The 22,268-nt window shown below is 48.9% G+C and overlaps 1 protein-coding gene across 1 annotated transcript in view; it reads right to left on the reverse strand.

Moving 5' to 3' along the window:
• The window catches only part of LOC144486379 (granulocyte colony-stimulating factor receptor-like), a 274,469-nt gene that overhangs the window by 239,088 nt on the left and 13,113 nt on the right, over positions 1-22,268 (reverse strand). The window contains exon 3 of the mRNA XM_078204416.1: positions 4,462-4,773. Within this exon, the coding sequence (XP_078060542.1) occupies positions 4,462-4,773 (312 nt within the window). The remainder of the gene's footprint in view (positions 1-4,461; positions 4,774-22,268) is intronic.

A 22,268-nucleotide genomic window follows, 5' to 3' on the forward strand; every position in this document is an offset into this window, starting at 1 on the left:
CCTGTGCCCCCGAGTAATTAGTGTGAGATTGATGTGAGTGTGACAGAGTATGAGAAAGAGTGTGTGAGAGAGAGAGAGAGAGTGTGTGAGAGTGTGAGAGAGTGTGTGAGAGAGAGTGTGTGAGAGAGGCTGTCTGAGAGAGAGTGTGCGAGAGAGCGTGAGAGAGAGCGTGAGAGAGAGCGTGAGAGAGAGCGTGAGAGAGAGACAGTGTGAGAGAGAGAAAGAGACAGTGTGAGAGAGTGTGAGTGAGAGTGTGAGAGTGAGAGTGAGAGTGAGAGTGAGAGAAAGAATGTGTGAGAGACAGTGTGTGAGAGTGTGTGAGAGAGAGCTTGAGAGAGTGTAGCGAGAAAGAGAGAGTGTGAGAGAGTGAGGGAGCGTGAGAGCGAGGGAGAACGAGGGGGCGAGGGAGAGCGAGGGATCATTCAAGACTTATCTAGATAGCCACATGAACAGACTGGGAATAGAGGGATACAAACGAATGGACTAGTTGGGCACATGAGCGGCGCAGGCTTGGAGGGCCGAAGGGCCTGTTCCTGTGCTATATTGTTCTTTGTTCTTTGAGAGCGAGGGAGCATGAGAGCGAGGGAGTGTGAGAGCGAGGGAGTGTGAGAGCGAGGGAGTGTGAGAGTGAGGGAGTGTGAGAGTGAGGGAGCGTGAGTGCGAGGGAGTGTGAGAGCGAGGGAGCGTGAGTGCGAAGGAGTGTGAGAGCGAGGGAGTGTGAGAGCGAGGGAGTGTGAGAGCGAGGGAGCGTGAGAGCGAGGGAGTGTGAGAGCGAGGGAGTGTGAGAGCGAGGGAGTGTGAGAGCGAGGGAGTGTGAGAGCGAGGGAGTGTGAGAGTGAGGGAGTGTGAGAGCGAGGGAGTGTGAGAGTGAGGGAGTGTGAGAGCGAGGGAGTGTGAGAGTGCGGGCATGCTCGACAGAGTGTGGGCTTCGCGACAGAGTGTGGTCTTTGTGACAGAGTGTGGGCTTCGTGTCAAAGAGTAGGCGGATGCGACAGAGTGTCGGCATGCGTGACAGAGTCTGGGCGTGCGCGACAGAGTCTGGGCGTGTGTTGCAGGCTTGGGGGTGATCTTATAGAGGTCTACAAAATAATGAGGGGCAAACATCAGCTAGATAGTCAATATCTTTTCCCAAAGGTAGGGGAGTCTAAAACTGGAGGGCATAGGTTTAAGGCGAGAGGGGAGAGATACAAAGGGGTCCAGAGGGGCAATTTTTTCACACAGATGGTGAAAAAAGGGTGGTGAGTGTCTGGAACAAGCTGCCAGAAGTAGTAGTAGATGCGGGTACAATTTTGTGTTTCAAAAAGCATTTAGACAGTTACATGAGTAAGATGGCTATCGAGGGATATGGGCCAAACGCGGGCAGTTGGAACTAGCTTAGTCGTTTAAAAAAAAGGCGGCATGGACAAGTTGGGCCAAAGGGCCTGTTTCCGTGCTGTAAACCTCTATGACTCTACACCTATCTTTGTGTTATCTGCAAATTTACTCATGTACCCATCTGTGTTTTCATCCAAGTCATTTCTATATATCACAAACAGCAGAGGTCCCAGTATGGATCCCTGCGGAACACCACTAGTCACAGACCTCCAGCCAGAAAACCTTCCATCACCACTGTCTGGCGTTTATGGGCAAACACAGCAAGAAGTTTTACAACACCAGGTTAAAGTCCAACAGGTTTATTTGGTAGCAAAAGGGCGGCACGGTAGCAGTGGTTAGCACTGCTGCTTCACAGCTCCAGGGACCTGGGTTCGACTCCCGGCTTGGGTCACTGCCTGTGTGGAATTTGCACATTCTCCTCGTGTCTGCATGGATTTCCTCCGGGTGCTCCGGTTTCCTCCCGCAGTCCAAAGATGTGCGAGTTAGGTTGATTGGCCATGCTAAAATTGCCCCTTAGTATCCTGAGATGCGTAGGTTAGAGGGATTAGTGGCTAAGATATGTAGGGATATGGGGGTAGGGCCAGGGTGGGATTGTGGTCGGTGCAGACTCGATGGGCCAAATGGCCTCTTTCTGTACTGTAGGGTTTCTATGATTGAGATCCTGTAAAAGCCACAAGCTTTCGGAGCCTTAAGCCCCTTCTTCAAGTGAATGGGAATTCTGTTCACAAACAGGGCATATAAAGACACAAACTCAATTTACAGAATAATGGTTGGAATGCGAATACTTACAGCTAATCAAGTCTTTAACATGCAAACAATGTGAGTGGAGAGAGCATTAAGACAGGTTAAAGAGATGTGTATTGTCTCCAGACAGGACAGCCAGTGAGACTCTGCAGGTCCAGGCAAGCTGTGGGGATTACAGATAGTGTGACATGAACCCAATATTCCGGTTGAGGCCGTCCTCGTGTGTCCTCATGTTTATGGGCAAGCCAATTCTGAATCCAAACGGCCAAGTCACCATGGATAGAAAACATAAGAACATAAGAACATAAGAAATAGGAGCAGGAGTAGGCCATCTAGCCCCTCGAGCCTGCCCCGCCATTCAATAAGATCATGGCTGATCTGACGTGGATCAGTACCACTTACCCGCCTGATCCCCATAACCCTTAATTCCCTTACCGATCAGGAATCCATCCATCCGCGCTTTAAACATATTCAGCGAGGTAGCCTCCACCACCTCAGTGGGCAGAGAATTCCAGAGATTCACCACCCTCTGGGAGAAGAAGTTCCTCCTCAACTCTGTCTTAAACCGACCCCCCTTTATTTTGAGGCTGTGTCCTCTAGTTTTAACTTCCTTACTAAGTGGAAAGAATCTCTCCGCCTCCACCCTATCCAGCCCCCGCATTATCTTATAAGTCTCCATAAGATCCCCCCTCATCCTTCTAAACTCCAACGAGTACAAACCCAATCTCCTCAGCCTCTCCTCATAATCCAAACCCCTCATCTCCGGTATCAACCTGGTGAACCTTCTCTGCACTCCCTCCAATGCCAATATATCCTTCCTCATATAAGGGGACCAATACTGCACACAGTATTCCAGCTGCGGCCTCACCAATGCCCTGTACAGGTGCATCAAGACATCCCTGCTTTTATATTCTATCCCCCTCGCAATATAGGCCAACATCCCATTTGCCTTCTTGATCACCTGTTGTACCTGCAGACTGGGCTTTTGCGTCTCATGCACAAGGACCCCCAGGTCCCTTTGCACGGTAGCATGTTTTAATTTGTTTCCATTGAGATAGTAATCCCATTTGTTATTATTTCCTCCAAAGTGTATAACCTCGCATTTCTCAACGTTATACTCCATTTGCCATATCCTCGCCCACTCACTCAGCCTGTCCAAATCTCTCTGCAGATCTTCTCCGTCCTCCACACGATTCACTTTTCCACTTATCTTTGTGTCGTCTGCAAACTTCGTTACCCTACACTCCGTCCCCTCCTCCAGATCATCTATATAAATGGTAAATAGTTGCGGCCCGAGTACCGATCCCTGCGGCACGCCACTAGTTACCTTCCTCCAACCGGAAAAACACCCATTTATTCCGACTCTTTGCTTCCTGTCGGATAGCCAGTCCCCAATCCACTTTAACACACTACCCCCAACTCCGTGTGCCCTAATCTTCTTCAGCAGCCTTTTATGGGGCACCTTATCAAACGCCTTTTGGAAATCCAAAAACACCGCATCCACCGGTTCTCCTCCATCAACCCCCCTAGTCACATCTTCATAAAAATCCAACATGTTCGTCAAGCACGACTTTCCCCTCATGAATCCATGCTGCGTCTGATTGATCGAACCATTTCTATCCAGATGCCCTGCTATCTCCTCTTTAATAATGGATTCCAGCATTTTCCCTACTACAGACGTTAAGCTGACCGGCCTATAGTTACCCGCCTTTTGTCTCCTTCCTTTTTTAAACAGCGGCGTAACATTAGCCGTTTTCCAAACAGAAATCTCCAAACCGCCAGAGGAAACAAACATTCCAGACATCACAAAAAGGAGTTTCCCTTAATAAAAGTTTTAAAAGTTAAAAAAAGAGCAGCAGATTCGCTCCAAAACCCCAAAAGTGTGAAAATGGAGAGAGAGAATGCTGACGGCTCATTGGCAGTTTTGAAGTGGTAATACATTTAAAGCAGCAAGAATCAACAAACAGCTCCAGACAGGAAAACTGGATTAGTGCCCAGATAGAGGACAACTCTCTTAAAAGGTCCATAAGTAACAAAGACCTCAAAGAGGAGGCAATAAAATACCTCAAGAAGAGGGCAAAAGCAAAGCACCAGAGGAAGGCAATGAGAGAATGGAAATAAGTGGGTGGCAGCGCTGGAAGCCAAACGGGAGCAAGGGCGTGACTCGGGGCCAGGGAGGAACGTGAGTTGGAGCTGAGGGACAGAGAGTGTGTCTTTATTTTTCTCTTTTGTTGTGTCTGACCATTGCTTGTACAAACACACTTATATTGTTCATAATAAACCCTTCTTAACTTAGTCACCCTCAAGCTGTTTCACTCAGCTTCACCATGTGCCGATACTTACATCCAGTGCGGATTCTGACTCCATTCCGCACAGGCATTCCCAATCCTTGCTGGATTGCACAACTGAGCACTCCAACTGTTTGATTGAAAGCAGGAATGTTGACCTGAGATACGGTCCGGTTCACAATGGTGTACTGTGTCCTGGGAATGTTCACCTTGTCCAGTTGCCACAATATCTCTGAGGCGTGTGTGATGGAACCCACGACACAGGAAGTGTTTGTAATTGTGCATGTTGCAGCCACTGGAGAGCCCCATTGCACAGTGTCAGCACTCACTAGAACACGGAGACACTCGCTCCCCTCCCAAACAGCTCCTGGAAAGAAATGGCAGCAATTGCAATTATCTTCTATTTTAAAAACAGTGCTGTAAATGCACATCTAGATGACAATGTGGAAGATTGACCATGTCTGTTCTGTCCACAGAATAGGACATCTTATTAGCCAACTATTAATTATCGTAAAGTGATTTAAACCGTCATGCCACCAAACAACCCTCATTCACCAGCACTCCTCGTCAGACAGAGCACCAATCACTAACATGGCGGCACGGTGCCACAGTGGTTAGCACTGCTGCCTCACAGCTCCAGGGACCCAGGTTCAATTCCTGGCTTGGGTCACTGTCTGCGTGGAGTTTGCACGTTCTCCCCGTGTCTGTGTGGGTTTTCTCCGGGTGCTCCGGTTTCCTTCCACAGTCCAAAGGTGTGCGGGTTAGATGAATTAACCATGTTAAGTTGTCCCATAGTGTCAGGGGCATTCAGGATAAAAACGTGGTGTTACAGGGATAGTGCCTGGGTGGGATTGTGGTCGGTGCAGGCTCGATAGGCTGATTGGCCTCCTTTTGCACTGTAGGGATTCTATGATTCTATGTTGAGACTCAGCCAGGGACAGGTCTTGTTCCCTTTTGGGGGAGTGGAACGAACTGGATTTCTCAGTAGAGAATCAGCACAGCATTGCTGGGCCGAATGGCCTTCCTTGGGCTTTCTGACTCTGTATTGCATGAAGCTGGCTAATGAAGGAAATGACCAGAGTCAATCTTTGCACATTCTCACGGACAGAATTCTACATCTCAAGCATCCTGCTCCTAGTCCAACAGCCACTCTTATCAGCTATTTATTTCAGAGTTGAAATGGATCTCTAGTTAGGGGAGGCAGTGGTGCACTGGTATTCTCACTGGACCAGTCATCCAGAGACACATGGTAATATTCTGTGGATTGAGTTTCATATCCCTTCTGACAATCTGGGCAGAAACAATGGTGGAAATTGCCTCATCCTCTGAATGGCCCAAGCTATTATAAAGCACCTCAGACATTCTCATTAAATCTTTTTATGTCAAAAATGACCATCAATCCCTCTTTCTCAATTAGCGAATACCTCCGCTTGGCGTCTAAGAGGATTCTGGATGTAAATGCTCTCGACCTTTCTGTTCTATCTTTCCAACAATGTGAAAGTACAGCCCCAATCCCATAGTCACATGTCAGCATGAGTTCCTTCTTCGGGTCAAAATGGACCAACAGATTTGATGACAAAAATTGTTGTTTACCTTGTTGAAAGCCTCAGCCTGGGTTTCCTTCCAGGGGGAGCACTTCAGCAGTCACGGGCATTCAGCCTTGGATCTTCAGGTAAGCGTTCTCCAAGGCGGCCTTCACGACACACGACAGCGCAGAGTCGCTGAGCAGAAACTGATAGCCAAGTTCCGCACACATGAGGACGGCCTAAACCGGGATGTTGGATTTATGTCACATTATCAGTAACCCCCACAGCCTTCCCCCTGATCTTGCAGAATCTCACTAGCTGTTCTGTCTGGAGACAATACACATCTCTTTAACCTGTGTTGAATTCTCCCTCTACCCACATTGTCTGTACCTTTAAGACCTGGCTGGCTGTAGAGATTTGCATTCTAATCAGTATTCTGTAACTTGATTTCTGTGTCTGGTTTGCACTGTTTGAGAACAGATATCCACTCCATCTGACGAAGGAGCTGTGCTCCGAAAGCTTATGGTATTTGCCACCAAATAAACCTGTTGGACTTTAACCTGGTGTTGTGAGACTTCTTACTGTGCTTACCCCAGTCCAACGCCGGCATCTCCACATCATTTCCTTCCAGGACCATTTTTGGTCCTTCCATAGCAGGGCATGCAAAGGGTAACCAAGTCCAGAATGAGTTTCCCATAGCAGTTTACTAATCTTAAGAAGGATTTTAACTGTGATATTTTTCAGGGGTGCTGCCCCCTTGATTTTCTGTTCTACGGGGTGTAAATCACTGTGTCCACCCGGTAATCACCCAAACAGCCTGAAAGGCACATTTTTCTCTCTTAAACCACGCGGGAGGCTGGATCGTACCCGGGAAATAAAGGCTTTTATTAGGAACAAGAATGGAGCATACTGCTGAACAATACATTCCCAGACTAAAGGGTCACCAGGCAGCGCAGTGACCTTTATACTCCTACAGGTAGGCGGAGCCAACCGGAGTGTACCACAGAACAATACCAACAGGTAGAACACCCCAACCCTAACCCCAACAGTGACAACAGTAACATATGTACAAGTACCCATAGTGCTAACCATCTATGGTTCAGTACCCATAGTGGTAACCATCTATGGTTCACCACATTCACCCCTCCTTTAAAACAAAGGCCGGTGGGGCAAAAAAACTGTACGAACTGTCCATATATTCACAAGTTCAGTCGTATTGGAGGACCGCACCGTCTCTGCGACCTCCTCAACACTGGCGGTAGCGCCGGTTCTGGTGACCGTGGTGTCCCTCTCTCCAAGGCGGTGTCCAGTGACTCCTCCAGTTCCTCACAGACGGGTGGACCACGAGGTGGCGACAATCTCCCGGACTCAGGAATGCCCCGAGGTGGCGACAATCTCTTGGACTCAGGCAAGCTGTACACGGGAGTAAGAGGATTAAGTGGTGGTCCTGATACTGCCCGCGCCGTGTCAGGAGGGGAGATAAAGGGCAAGGGGTCCCTAACCAGGGGTGCGGGAGCGACGGGGGTTTCCAGGTCCCCTGCAGGCGCCAGATCTCGAATAGAGACCGTGTCCTCTCGCCCGTCAAGATATGCTACATAGGCATATTGAGGGTTGGCATGGAGGAGATGGACCTGTTCAACCAAAGGGTCGGACTTGTGGGTCCTAACATGCCGCCGCAGGAGGACAGGTCCTGACTACGTCAACCAAGACGGCAGTGAGGTCCCAGAGGAAGACTTCCTAGGGAAGGTAAACATCCACTCATGTGGGGTAGCATTGGTTGCAGTACACAGGAGGGACCGGATTGAATGGAGCGCATCAGAAAGTACCTCTTGCCAACGGGAGACTGGAAGACCCTTAGACCTCAACGCCAGTAAGACAGCCTTCCAGACTGTAGCGTTTTCTCTTTCAACCTGCCCGTTACCCCTGGGGTTGTAACTCGTAGTCCTACTTGAGGCAATTCCTTTTGAGAGCAGGTATTGCCTCAAGTCGTCACTCATAAACGACGAAATCCTATCACTGTGGATATAACTGGGGTAACCAAACAGGTTGAAAAGATCCCGCAATGCTTTGATAACCGTGGCAGCGGTCATGTCTGAACAGGGAATGGCAAAAGGGAATCGGGAGTACTCGTCAATCACGTTGAGGAAGTACACATTCCGATCTGTCGAAGGAATCAACACTTGAAATCAACACTCAGTCTTCCAAAAGGGCGAGTGGCCTTAATGAGGTGTGCCCTGTCAGGTCGGTAGAAGTGCGGCTTGCATTCAGCACATACCTGGCAGCTTCGAGTTATCGACCTGACATCCTCTACGGAGTAGGGTAGATTCCGGGCCTTTACAAAATGGAAGAGCCGAGTGATCCCCGGATGGCAGAGATCATTGTGGAGGGCCTGTAGCCGGTCCTCCTGCACACTGGCACATGTTCCACGCGACAGGGCATCTGAGGGCTCATTGAGCTTCCCCAGACGGTACATGATATCATAGTTGGAGGTGGAGAGTTCGATTCTCCACCTCAAGATTTTATCATTTTTGATCTTACCCCTTAACGTGTTGTTGAACATGAACGCCACGGACCGCTGGTCCGTGAGCAGGGTGAATCGTTTTCCAGCCAAGTAATGGCGCCAATGCCGGACGGCCTCCACAATGGCCTGAGCCTCTTTTTCCACAGCAGAGTGCCGAATTTCAGGGCCTTGGAGGGTGCGAGAGAAAAAGGCGACGGGCCTGCCTGCCTGGTTAAGTGTGGCGGCCAGGGCGAAATCAGATGCATCACTCTCCACCTGGAAGGGGATGGACTCATCGACAGCGTGCATCGTGGCTTTCGCGATGTCAGCTTTTATCCCTTCAAAGGCTAAGCGAGCCTCTGCTGCCAGGGGAAAAGAGGTAGACTTTATGAGCGGACGGGCTTTGTCCACATAATTGGGAACCCACTGTGCGTAATACGAAAAGAAGCCTAAGCATCTTCTCAGTGCTTTGATGCTAGTGGGTAGGGGAAGTTCAAGGAGGGAACGCATACAGTCTGGATCGGGGCCGATGACCCCGTTTTCCACCACGTATCCGAGAATTGCTAGGCGGCGCTTGCTGAATACACACTTCTCCCTGTAATAGGTCAGATTCAGGCGAGACGCAGTGCATAAAAACTTTAGGAGGTTGGCATCGTGGTCCTGCTGGTCATAGCCACAGATAGTGATGTTGTCCAGTTACGGGAAGGTAGCCCGTAGCCCGTTTTGGTCCATCATTCGGTCCATTGCACGCTGGAAGACCAAGACCCCATTCGTGACACCAAAGGGGACCCTTAAGAAGTGGTAGAGACGACCATCCGCCTCAAAGGCCGTATATTTTCGGTCCTCTGGGCGAATGGGGAGCTGGTGATAGGCTGACTTCAAGTCGATGGTGGAAAACACCCGGCACTGCGCAATCTGGTTGACCATGTCAGATATGCGCGGGAGAGGGTATGCGTCCAGCTGCGTGTACCTATTAATGGTCTGACTATAGTCTATGACCATCCGGGGCTTGTCTCCAGTTTTAACCACCACGACTTGGGCTCTCCATGGGCTAGTGCTAGGTTGAATGATCCCTTCCCTGAGGAGCCGCTGAACCTCAGATCGAATAAAGCTCCGATCCTCAGCGCTGTAACGCCTGCTCTTAGTTGTGATGGGCTTGCAGCCTGCCACAAGATTCTCAAATAAAGATGGCAGGGTGATTCTGAGTGTCGAGAGACTGCACGTGGAGCGCGCTGGGCAATTTGGAGGCTGCTGTTCTCCCACTGAAAGTGGAGGGACTGGCCCATCGTACTGCAGGGTCACACTCCTCAGGTGGACCATAAAGTCTAGTCCCAGGAGTATCGGAGCGCAAAGGTGCGGTAACACGAGGAGCCTGAAGTTCTCATAAACTGTGCCCTGCACCGTTAGGTTTACCACGCAGCTCCCAAGCACGGTAACAGATCGGGACCTCGACGCCATAGAAATTGTCTGTCTGATAGTCTGTACTCGGAGACCGCACCGTTTCACGGTGTCAGGCTGAATGAAACTCTCCGTGCTCCCGCTGTCAAACAGACAATGTATTAGGCGTCCGTTTACCTCTATGTCCATCATGGACTTGTCGAGTCTGTGAGGCTTGGCCTGGTCCAGGATGATTGACGCCACCGTTGAATCTTGAGTGCAACTGCAGGCAGCTGAGATGGTTGATGATGATGACCCCTGCTGGTCATCTGCGGTCGGTGTCGACCAAAATGGCTGCACCCATGGATCGCACGTGGTCGATGGTGTTGAAAGTGGCGGCACTCACAGGTCGCACGTGTCTTGCGTCGTCGTCCTCATGAATGGCGGCGCTCGTGAATCGCACATGGTGGAAGACCTCGACGAAGCCGAAGATGAGGAGACAGATCCTGGAGAGTCACATGCCGCGCTGCTTGGCTTCGAAGGTGGTTTAGCTCGGCACACTTTAGCATAGTGCCCTTTCTTCCCACACGCGGAGCAAAATACCGTTCTGGCCGGACATCTCTGGCGAGGGTGCTTCACCAATCCACAGAAGTAGCACTGCCGCAGCCGTCAGATCCGAGGTTGAAAGCACGATCGCGCAGTTCCTAGGAGCCGCTGGGTAGAGTTGAGTCGGTGGCTGTACTTGCCACGATGTTCCCACGTGGTCGGTGGGGTAAGTTTCAAGACTTCTGGAGGCCGTTTCCATCGCATCAGCCAATTCCACCGTCTTAGCTAGGTCCAAGTTACCTTGCTCTAGCAGCCGCAGGCGAATATAGGATGAGCCGATTCCCGCCACGAACGCATCTCGGATCAGATCGTTAGTATACTGGGCCGCCGACACTGGCTTGCAATTGCAGGCTCTGGCTAGCTGCTGAAGTTTGCGCAGGTACTGTCCCGTCGTTTCGCCGGGCTGCCGCCGTCGAGTGGCTAGTAGGTGACGAGCATGAATCTCGTTTGGCGGTTTGTTGTACAGTTTCTTAAGTAGTTCGATGGCCCCTTTGTAGTCTTGGGCATCACGGATTGTTGCATACACAGTGTCGCTTACCCTTGCGTGGAGGACCCGCAATCTATCGGCATCGTTTTGGACTGCTGTTGAGGCGTCGATATAATCCTGGAAACACTTCAACCAATGGTCGAAAGTGTTCGACGCTCCAGCTGCACGCGGATCTAAGGTAAGCCGATCGGTTTTTAACATTTGCTCCATGGTTTTTTTTTTCAACCAAAAATTGTTACTAATAAAATTGATGCGCGATTAAATCACTCGGGAGGCTGGATCGTACCCGGGAAATAAAGGCTTTTATTAGGAACAAGAATGGAGCATACTGCTTAACAATACAATCCCAGACTAAAGGGTCACCGGGCAGTGCAGTGACCTTTATACTCCTACAGGTAGGCGGAGCCAACCGGAGTGTACCACAGAACAATACCAACAGGTAGAACACCCCAACCCTAACCCCAACAGAGACAACAGTAACATATGTACAAGTACCCATAGTGCTAACCATCTATGGTTCAGTACCCATAGTGGTAACCATCTATGGTTCACCACAAGGTGTATCCCAGCTCTGGAAAATCTTTTCAGCATCTCTTCCAGGTTTGCCAAGTGCTCTTGTTCTGAGGTGTCTGTGACCAGGTTATCGTCCAAGTATACTGACAGTCTGTGTCATTCCTGAACTTAGGGCGGCACGGTAGCACAGTGGTTAGCACTGCTGCTTCACAGCTCCAGGGTCCCGGGTTCGATTCCCGGCTCGGGTCACTGTCTGTGTGGAGTTTGCACATTCTCCTCGTGTCTGCTTGGGTTTCCTCCGGGTGCTCCGGTTTCCTCCCACAGTCCAAAGATGTGCGGGTTAGGTTGATTGGCCAGGTTAAAAAATAAATAAAAAATTGCCCCTTAGAGTCCTGGGATGCGTAGGTTAGAGGGATTAGTGGGTAAAAATATGTGGGGATAGGGCCTGGGTGGGATTGTGGTCGGTGCAGACTCGATGGGCCGAATGGCCTCCTTCTGCACTGTAGGGTTTCTATGATCTATGAGATCCCTCTGTTCAACTATGTTTTCCATTGTCCATTGGAATCTAACTCACGCTGATGAGACCCTGAGGTCGGGCGAGTATATTCATATACCATATTCATAGCCCATTTCCTCTGGCTTCATGCACACATTCCCTCCCCTGTCCTTGAGTGGCCCAACCCTCTCCCTGGCTACCCTCTTGCTCTTTATATATGTATAAAAAGCCTTGGGATTTTCCTTAATCCTGCTGGCCAATGATTTTCTGTGACCTCTTTTAGCTCTCCTTACTCCTTGCTTAAGTTTCTTTCTACTTTCCTTGTATTCCACACTTGCTTCGTGTGTTCCCAGCCTCCTAGCTTTGACAAATGCTTCCTTTTTCTCTTTGACTAGATTCACAATATCTCTCATTATCCAAGGTTCCCAAAACTTGCCATCCTTATCCTTCATCCTTACAGGAATGTGTCGGTCCTGAATCCCTATCAACTTACACTTGAAAGCCTCCCACATGCCAGATGTTGATTTGCCCTCAAACATCTGCCCCCAATCTACATTCTTCAGTTCCTGCCTAATATTGTTGTAATTAGCCTTCCCCCAATTTAGCACCTGAACTTGAGGACTACTCTTATCTTTATCCATCAGTATCTTAAAGCTTACTGAATTGTGGTCACTGTTCCCAAACTGCTCCCCTACTGAAACATCGACCACCTGGCCGGGCTCTTTCCCCAATACCAGGTCCAGTACGGCCCCTTCCCTAGTTGGACTATCTACATACTGTTTCAAGAAGCCCTCCTGGGCTTCCTTTTTCTCTTTGACTAGATTCACAATATCTCTCATTATCCAAGGTTCCCAAAACTTGCCATCCTTATCCTTCATCCTTACAGGAATGTGTCGGTCCTGAATCCCTATCAACTTACACTTGAAAGCCTCCCACATGCAAGATGTTGACTAGTCCACTCACCCACCACCCTCTGAGTGAAAAACTTACCCCTGACATCTCCTCTGTACCTTAAACCTGTGTCCTCTCGTAGCAGCCATTTCAGCCCTGGGAAAAAGCCTCTGAGAATCCACCCGATAAGGTACTGATGGATAAAGATAAGTGTAGTCCTCCCACATAAGTGTAGTCCTCCCACATGCCAGATCCTTCTTACAAACTCTGCCCCATCCACACCTCTAGCACTAAGTGAGTACCAGTCAATAAACCCGGATAAATGTGTAGTGGTACATTTTGGCAGGTCAAATGGGATGAAGGAGTATAATGTCAAGGGTGTAGTGTAGAGGATCAGAAGGACCTTGGGGTCTGGGTCCATAGGACTCTTAAATCGGCCTCGCAGGTAGAGGAGGTGGTTAGGAAGGCGTATGGTGTGCTGGCCTTCATCAATCAAGCGATTGAGTTTAGGAGTCGGGAGATAATGATGCAGCTTTATAAGACCCTCGTCAGACCCCACTTGGAGTACTGTGCTCAGTTCTGGTCGCCTCATTACAGGAAGGATGTAGAAATGATTGAAAGGGGGCAGAGAAGATTTACAAGGATGTTGCCTGGATTGGGTGGCATGCCTTATGAGGATAGGTTGAGGGAGCTCGGTCTTTTCTCCTTGGAGAGATGAAGGATGAGAGGTGACCTGATAGAGGTGTACAAGATGTTGAGAGGTATAGATCGGGTGGATTCTCAGATGCTTTTTCCCAGGGCTGAAATGGCTGCTACGAGAGGACACAGGTTTAAGGTGCTGGGGAGTAGGTACAGAGGAGATGTCAGGGGTAAGTTTTTCACTCAGAGGGTGGTGGATGAGTGGAATCGGCTGCCGTCAATGGTGGTGGAGGCAATCTCGATCGGGTCTTTTAAGGGACTTCTGGATGAGTACATGGGACTTAATAGGATTGAGGGTTATAGGTAAGCCTATATATAGGCCTAGGTAGGTAGGGACATGACCGGCGCAACTTGTGGGCCGAAGGGCCTGTTTGTGTTGTAGTTTTTCTATGTTCTATGTTCTAATATTGGGGAAGTTAAAATCTCCCACCACAACAACGCTGTTACTTTTACACCTTGACAAAATCTGCCCACATATCTGTTCCTCTATTTCCCGCTGGCTGTTGGGCGGCCAATAGTAAACCCCCAACATTGTGACTACACCCTTCCTATTCCTGAGCTCTACCCATATTACCTCGCTGTATGAACCCTCCGAGGTGTCCTCCCACAGTACAGCTGTGATATTCTCCTTAACCAGTAGTTGAACTCCCCCACCCCTTTTACATCCCCCTCTATCCCACCTGAAACATCTGTATCCTGGAATGTTAAGCTGCCAATCCTGTCCTTCCCTTAACCAAGTCTCTGTATTAGCAACAACATCATAGTTTCAAATACTAATCCAAGCTCTAAAGTCATCTGCTTTAATATTTCTTCTAGCATTGAAATAAATGCACTTCAGTCCACCAGCCCCTCTTTGATTAGCAACCAGACCCTGCCTGCTCTTTCCCTGAGTCTTACCGGCCCTGCTCTCTGGTTCCCCTACAGTTAATTCACCTTTGCCTTGGTTCTCACCCCCCTGCCAAACTAGTTTAAATCCTCCCGTGTGACACTAGCAAACCTCCCAGCCAGAATATTTATGCCCTTCCTGTTTAGACACAAACCGTCCTTCTTGTACAGGTCCCACCTGCCCCGGAAGAGATCCCAATAGTCCAGAAACCTGAAACCCTCCCTCCTACACCAGCTGTTTAGCCACGTGCTGAGCTGTAATATCTTCCTATTCCTCGCCTCACTGGCACGTGGCACAGGGAGTAATCCTGAGATTACAACCCGAGAGGTCCTGCTTTTTAACATTCTATCTAACTCCCTAAACTGCTGCTGCAGGACCTCATCACTCTTCCTGCTTATGTCGTTAGTACCAATATGTACCACAATCACTGGCTGCTCACCCTCTCCCTTCAGAATGCTTTCTGTCTGTTGAGAGACATCCTGGACCCTGGCACCAGGGGGGCAACAGACCATCCTGAAGTCTCTTTTACGTCCACAGAAGCACCTATCAGCACCCCTAACTGTAGAGTCCCCTATAACTATTGCTCTAGTCCTCTTCGTCCCTTCCTGCTTAACAACAGAGCCAGCCGGGTGCCACTGCTCTGGCTGCTGCTGCTGTTATCCCCTGACAGGCCATCCTCCCCAACAGTATCCAAAACAGTATACTTGTGCGGGAGGGGGGACAACCACACGGGAGTCCTGCACTGCCTGCCTGCCCCTTCTAGCGGTCACCCATCTATCTGCCTGCACCTTGGGTGTGACCATGTCTCTAAAGCTCCTGTCTATGACACTTTCCTCCACCTTCATGCTCCTAAGTGTATCTAACTGCTGCTTCATGCGATCTGTAAGGAGTTGCAATTGAGTGCACCTCCTGCAGGTGTAGTCGTCCGAGACATTGGTTAGAGGAGGAGGGTTGGAGGGAAACACCAATGTATTGTTTCGGGCCTACCGCTCCTTGACACCAGATCTTCCACTTCCCACTTCTTTGTAGATGTTGCTGGGCTGACTTCTCCCAGAACGTACCAGTGAAATCCCTCACGGAATAAACATGTGGGGTTACGGGGCTAGGGCCTGGGTGGAATTGTGTTCGGTGCAGGCTCGATGGGCCGAATGGCCTCCTACTGCACTGTAGGGAATTCTATGATTTGCTGCAGCAATCTCTCCCCATTAGGCTCGGTCTTTGCCCACGCACAACACTGGGTGGGAGTCCGGCTGATTGCTATCACTGGGTCACTGGGGCCATTGTGGTGCCCTTCATCCTTCATGGTTCGCCCTCTGTAAGTGGGTAGTCTGGCCTGTGTGTTTTGCAATTTCAGAAGCTGAATACTGGTCTGAAAGTGGTTATACACCTGCTCCCCGAAAATGAAACCTGTGGCTCCGTGTCAACCTCCATTTCCACCAGGGGTCCATTCACCAGCAGTTCCACCATTATTGGGCCATCCTGCTCACAAGGATACGGTTTAGTTGCGCTGTTTCTTGCTCAGTCAGTGGATGTACCTTCACAGTATGGGCTGGTACTAGTCTTGGCCTCCTTTCAGAACAACACGTGTTTTGTCTACTGCCACCCATGCCTGTCCGTGCCTACAACAGCCCAACCATTGACTTGTAACCTTCCAGAATATAGTCTCCTCCACATTTGGGGTTATCATTTCGTTTCCTCGACTGCTTGGTGACACAAACTGGGCTTTGATATTGTAGTGGAAACTCTGACACCTTACTTGCACAGGCACCGTCAGTTGAGGAATGGTCACGACTGCTCGTGGCTCCTCTCCCTGTCTGGAGAATATCATTTTCAGACGTCCCTTACAGCTCTCGAGCTCCTTTTTCTGCACTTTGCAGTGAGAAAGATTTTTAATAACACTCTGAGTTCAGTTCAGGTTCTGCTAATTTTGTTTTGTATTATCAAGTAGTTAATTCCACACACCAATCTGATGATGATGTGAAATCACAACGTTTTTGCACAATTTCTGAAATCTAGCCAAAAATACTGCAATGGGTTCCCCAGGGATTCTCCCTTTTGAATTAAACTGATACAACTGGAGAATGACAGAGCGTTTTGGATCAAAGTTAACCAAATCTACAAGTTCACCGAAAGACCTTGAATCAGGGTAAGTCAAGCTTTGTATTCTGCTGAATGTCGGGGTCCCACGTGCTGCAAGTCAGATCACTTTCTGCCTTTAATCTCCCTCAATTTGATTTTCCCAGAAGAAGGGGCAGCACAGAGGCACAGTGGTTAGCACTGCTGCCTCACAGTACCAGGGACCCGGCTGGGGTCACTGTGTGTGTGGAGTTTGCACATTCTCCCCGTGTCTGCGTGGGTTTCCTCCGGGTGCTCCGGTTTCCTCCCACAGTCCAAAGATATGCGGGTTAGGTGCATTGGCCATGCTAAAATTGGCACTTAGTGTCAGGGTGACTAGCTAAGGTAAGTGCATAGGGTGATGGGGAGAGGGCCTGGGTGGGATTGTGGTCAGTGCAGACTCGATGGGCCGAATGGCTTCCTTCTGCACTGTAGGATTCTATGAAGTCGAGCGTGTGCTCTAGATATTGGGCCGAATCTTCACCGTTCACATCCTTTACCAAAGAAAGATATTTTACTTTTCTTACCAGAGAGGAAATGCGGCTTTCCACTTGATGAGAAATGTTACCAGGAGTACAAGAAGAAAAAAACAATCTTATTCACCTTCGTCACTAATGTAATAACCTTGCCAAAGCCAGTCCTGCAGTACAACACTGCTTCATTAAAACAAAGAAAGGCTTCGTCTGCGGCTTACAACAAATCAAGGCCTGAGCTCTGGAACGACAGAATCCAGGTCCAGACTCAGAGTGCGCCGTTTAAATTCCCACCACTTGTCTCTCATTGGACGAGCTCCCACTCACTCAATAACCAGAGGGATACAACCAGAGGGGTTCTCAATCCATCGAATGGAATCATACAACGGCGTCAGGCAAGGCTAGGGGAGGTGGGGACTGCTTCCTAATCAACACCTCATGGTGCCCAGAAGTAGCAACACTGGCAACGTTCTGCTCCCCAGACCTAGAATACCTCTAGTCAGGCCATCCACATACTGAATGAGAAATTCCTAATGAATACACTCAACAGATTTCTCTCCATCCAACCCTCTAATACTATGGCTGTCCCAGTCAATGTTGGGAAAATTAAAATCTCCTACTATTACCACCCTATTTTTCTTGGAGCTATCTGTAATCTCCTTACATATTTGCTCCTCAATTTCCCACTGACTATTTGGGGGCCTGTAGTACAACCCTATCAAAGTGGTTTCCCCCTTCTTATTTCTCAGTTCTACCCATATAGACTCAGTGGCCGAACCCTCGGATATATCCCCTCTCAGTACGGCCGTGATGCTTTCCCTAATCAAAAGTGCAACTCTCCCTCCTCTCTTACCCCCTGTTCTATCTTTCCTATCGTATCTGAAGTTAGAAATAGGAAAGGAGCGGTCACGTTGTTAGGAGTTTACTATAGGCCCCCAAATAGTAATAGAGATGTGGAGGAAGAAATTGCTAAGCAGATTATGGACAGGTGTGGGGGTCACAGGGTAGTTGTCATGGGGGGACTTTAACTTTCCAAATATTGATTGGAACCTTTGTAGGTCGAATAGTTCGGATGGGGCAGTTTTTGGGCACTGTTTGCAGGAGGGTTTCCTGACACAATATGTGGGTAGGCCGACAAGAGGTGGGGCCATATTGGATTTGGTACTGGGAAATGAACTGGGCCAAGTGTTAGATTTGGTTGTGGGAGAGCACTTTGGAGATAGTGACCACAATTCGGTGTCTTTTGTTATTGCAATGGAGAGGGATAGGGCTGTACAGCAGGGCAAGGTTTATAATTGGGGGAGAGGTAATTATGATGTGATTGGGCAAGAATTAGGGGGCATCAGATGGGAACAGAAACTGTCAGGGAAAGGCACTAATGAAAAGTGGAACTTTTTCAAGGAACAAATACTGTGTGTCCTTGATAGGTATGTCCCTGTCAGGCAGGGAGGAAATGGCCGAGTGAGGGAACCATGGTTCACAAAAGAGGTGGAATGTCTTGCAAAAAGGAAGAGGGAAGCTTATGTAGGGATGAAGAAACAAGGTTCAGATGGCTCGATTGAGGGTTACAAGTAAGCAAGGAATGAGCTGAAAAAGGGGCTCAGGAGAGCTAGGGGGGGGCATGAGAAGTCCTTGGCGGGTCGGATCAAGGAAAACCCCAAGGCTTTTTACTCTTATGTGAGGAATAAAAGAATGACCGGGTGAGGTTAGGGCCGGTCAAGGACAGTAGTGGGAACTTGTGTATGGAGTCAGTAGAGATAGGAGAGGTGATGAATGAATACTTTTCTTCAGTGTTCACCAAGGAGAGGGGCCATGTTTTTGAGGAAGAGAAAGGGTTACAGGCTAATAGGCTGGAGGAAATAGATGTTTGGAGGGAGGATGTACTAGCAGTTTTGAATGAACGGAAGCTCGATAAGTCCCCTGGGCCTGATGAAATATATCCTAGGATTTTTTGGGAGGCAAGGCATGAGATTGCAGAGCCTTTGGCTTTGATCTTTGGGTCCTCACTGTCCACAGGGATAGTGCCAGAGGACTGGAGAGTGGCGAATGTTGTTCCTCTGTTTAAGAAAGGGAATAGAAATTACCCTGGTAATTATAGGCCGGTTAGTCTTACTTTGGTGGTTGGTAAGTTGATGGAAAAGGTCCTTAGGGATGGGATTTACGACCATTTAGAAAGATGCGGATTCTGTCTCCCTACTGCTTTGGATGCCACCCCCCTGCCAAACTAGTTTAAACCCTCCCGAGTGGCTATAGAAAATCTCCCCACCGGGATGTTAATCCCCCTCCAGTTCAAATGTAACCCATCCCCCTTCCTCCAGAAAAGATCCCAATGATCCAAAAATCTAAATCCCTGCCCCCTGCACCAGCTCTCAAGCCAGGCATTCATCTGCCTAATCCTCCTCTTCCTACTCTCACTAGCACGTGGTACCGGTACCTTCAAGGTCCTGCACATTAGCCTTCTGCCTAACTCTCTATATTCACATTTCAGGACCTCATCCCTTTTCCTACCTATGTCGTTGGTACCAATATGTACAATGACCTCTGGCTGCTCACCCTCCCCCTTAAGAATATCCTGCAATCGCTCAGAGACATCCTTGACCCTGGCACCAGGGAGGCAACACGCCATCCTGGAATCTCGATTGCGGCCACAGAAACGCCTGTCTGGTTGAATAAACCAGGATTGTTTTCACTAGAAAGAAGGAGGCTGAGGGGAGACCTGTTAGAGGTCTGCAAAAGTTTGAGAGGCATAGACAGGGTGGATAGTCAGAGGTTTTTTCCCAGGGTGGAAGTGCCAATTACAATGGGGCACAGGTTCAAGGTGAGAGGGGGAAAGTTTAAGGGAGATGGGCGGGGGAAGTTTTTCATGCAGAGAGTGGTGGGCGCTGCCAGAGGATGTAGTGGAAGCAGGCACATTAGCAACATTTAAGAGGCATCTGGATGGGTACATGAATAGGGAGGGAATAGGAGGATACGGACCTATTAAGGGCAGAAGGTTTCTTTAAGTTTAGTTAGGGCATCGTGATTGGCATCGGTTTGGAGGGCCGAAGGGCCTGTTCCTGTGCTGTACTTTTCTTTGCTCTTTGTCACCTCCTTGAAAAAAAATCAATCAAAGAACAAAGAACAATACAGCACAGGAACAGGCCCTTCGGCCCTCCAAGCCCGCGCCGCTCCCCGGTCCAGGATTGAATCCTGAATCCAGGATCCCCGCCCAATTTTCCAGCCTATCTACATCCTAATATCCTATCCACCGAGCTGTCCCTCACAGCTACGATGCTTTGTTCATCACAACCTATTAACTCACCCCCACCCCCCCATTCCAGACCATGTGATCTCCAGGGAGAGGCGAAAACCCAGAGTGAAATCCCCAGGGCCAAAATGGGGAAAAAAAATCTGGGAAATTCCTCTCCGACCCCCTGAGGCGATCGAAACGAGTCCAGGAGATCACACTGGCCCTGATCAGAAAATGCTTCCCAACCCTATTCATTTCCACTTCTGCTTTACGAACACCATCTGAATTCCCTGCCCCCGAGACAGGTTCCCAACTATCCGCAGTCTCGCTCTGTACTGGCACCAGCAAGATGATCATAGAATGAAGCCTTGAAACGAGAAACAAAGAACAATTAGCCCGCGCCGCTCCCTGGTCCAATCAAGTTAGTAAGATGTGACTTTTCCTGCACAAAGCCACGCTGACTTTCCCTAATTAGGCCATGCTTTTCCAAATGCGCGCATATTCTATCCCTAAGAATTCTCTCCATAAGAATAAGGGTAAGTCGTCTCACAACACCAGGTTAAAGTCCAACAGGGTTTATTTGGTAGCACAAGCTTTCGGAATGCCGCTCCTTCATCAAGTAGGTACTAAGTAAGACTATTTACTGTGCCTACCCCAATCCAACGCCGACAACTCCAAATTAAGAATAAGGAGTGAAACAGGATGACCCATCCACCATAGACCGAGGCACCAGAAACAACAGCAGCAACCCAGCGCTGTTGACCTGGCAAAATTCTCCTTACTAACATCTGGGGCCTTGTGCCAAACTTGGGGGCTTATGCTGACAAGTTGCAAGTAATGTACACACAACACAAGTGTCAGGCAATGACCATCTCCAACAAGAGATTATTTAACCATCGCCCCATGACAGTCAATGACATTACCATCACTGAATCCTCCACTATCAGCATTCTGGGGGTTACCATTGACCAGAAACTGAATAGGACTAGCTATATAAATGCTGTGTGTAGTAATCTAATCAGGGCCTAGTTTTAAGGCCAATTAAATTGGATATCCTAAATTAAAGAATTGGGCATATTAAAATCAAACACAGTCAAACATCGGGCAGGCCAGACTTGACTAAGGTCAAATATACAAAGACACAGAAACATGTCTGGGCCTGTTCCGTCAATCACCCATCAAAGATCATCATACTCTGAGACCCAGCAGGAGATCATCAAACACCGGCCTATTGTTAGAAGCCCAGATCGGGCCAGACTTTATGTCACCTAGAGTTCCTGCAGTTACCTTATCTGTCAACAGGTTATATAGAAGCAACACCATGGAGATGGACACCTGGGGAGGGCCCCGGCGTCCTGTCAGGCAGACATCAAGAAATCCACTGAATATTGTGACCCTCTCCCGGGACTTCATTGGCCGGAAGCCAGAGAAGTTTCTGGAAAGGTGGGGAGGGAGGGGGATAAAGGTATGCATCTCAGACACACTAGCAGTGAAGACGGACAAGGGACGCGACTTGACCATCCAGAAGACTGACCAGAAAAGGAAGGAAGAAGCTGCCATCGAGACTCACCTTCGTGACGACAGACCAGAGGGACTCAGAGAATCGGGCCAGCAGTTTAACCAAACCACCTTTGCGGGTAGTATACTTGAATCTGTGGTATCCTCTTGTTTTATGTGGGTAATTTGAGGGTTAATAGTATTATTATTAATAAACTTATTGAACCTTTACTTGTGTTTGTCCTTTGTCCATCTTGCAAATAAGGGCACTGGGATAAAACGTTTGAGTAAGTAAACTGGTTGAAAGTATCTGAGGTTTTACAGGTACAACATGTGGCTGGAGAACAGATCAAAGGTGAGCAATCCTTCAGTGAGTAACTCACCTCCTCATTCCCCAAAGCCTGTCCACCATCTACAAGTCAGGAGTGTGATGGAACACCCTCCACTTACCTGCATGAGTGTAGCTCCAACAACACTCAAGAAGCTCAACGCCATCCAGGACAAAGCACCCTGCTTAATAGGTAGCCCTTCTACAAACATTCACTCCCTCCACCACCAACGCACAGT

This window comes from Mustelus asterias, unplaced genomic scaffold (genome assembly GCF_964213995.1).
Source record: "Mustelus asterias unplaced genomic scaffold, sMusAst1.hap1.1 HAP1_SCAFFOLD_327, whole genome shotgun sequence".
NCBI lineage: Eukaryota > Metazoa > Chordata > Chondrichthyes > Carcharhiniformes > Triakidae > Mustelus > Mustelus asterias.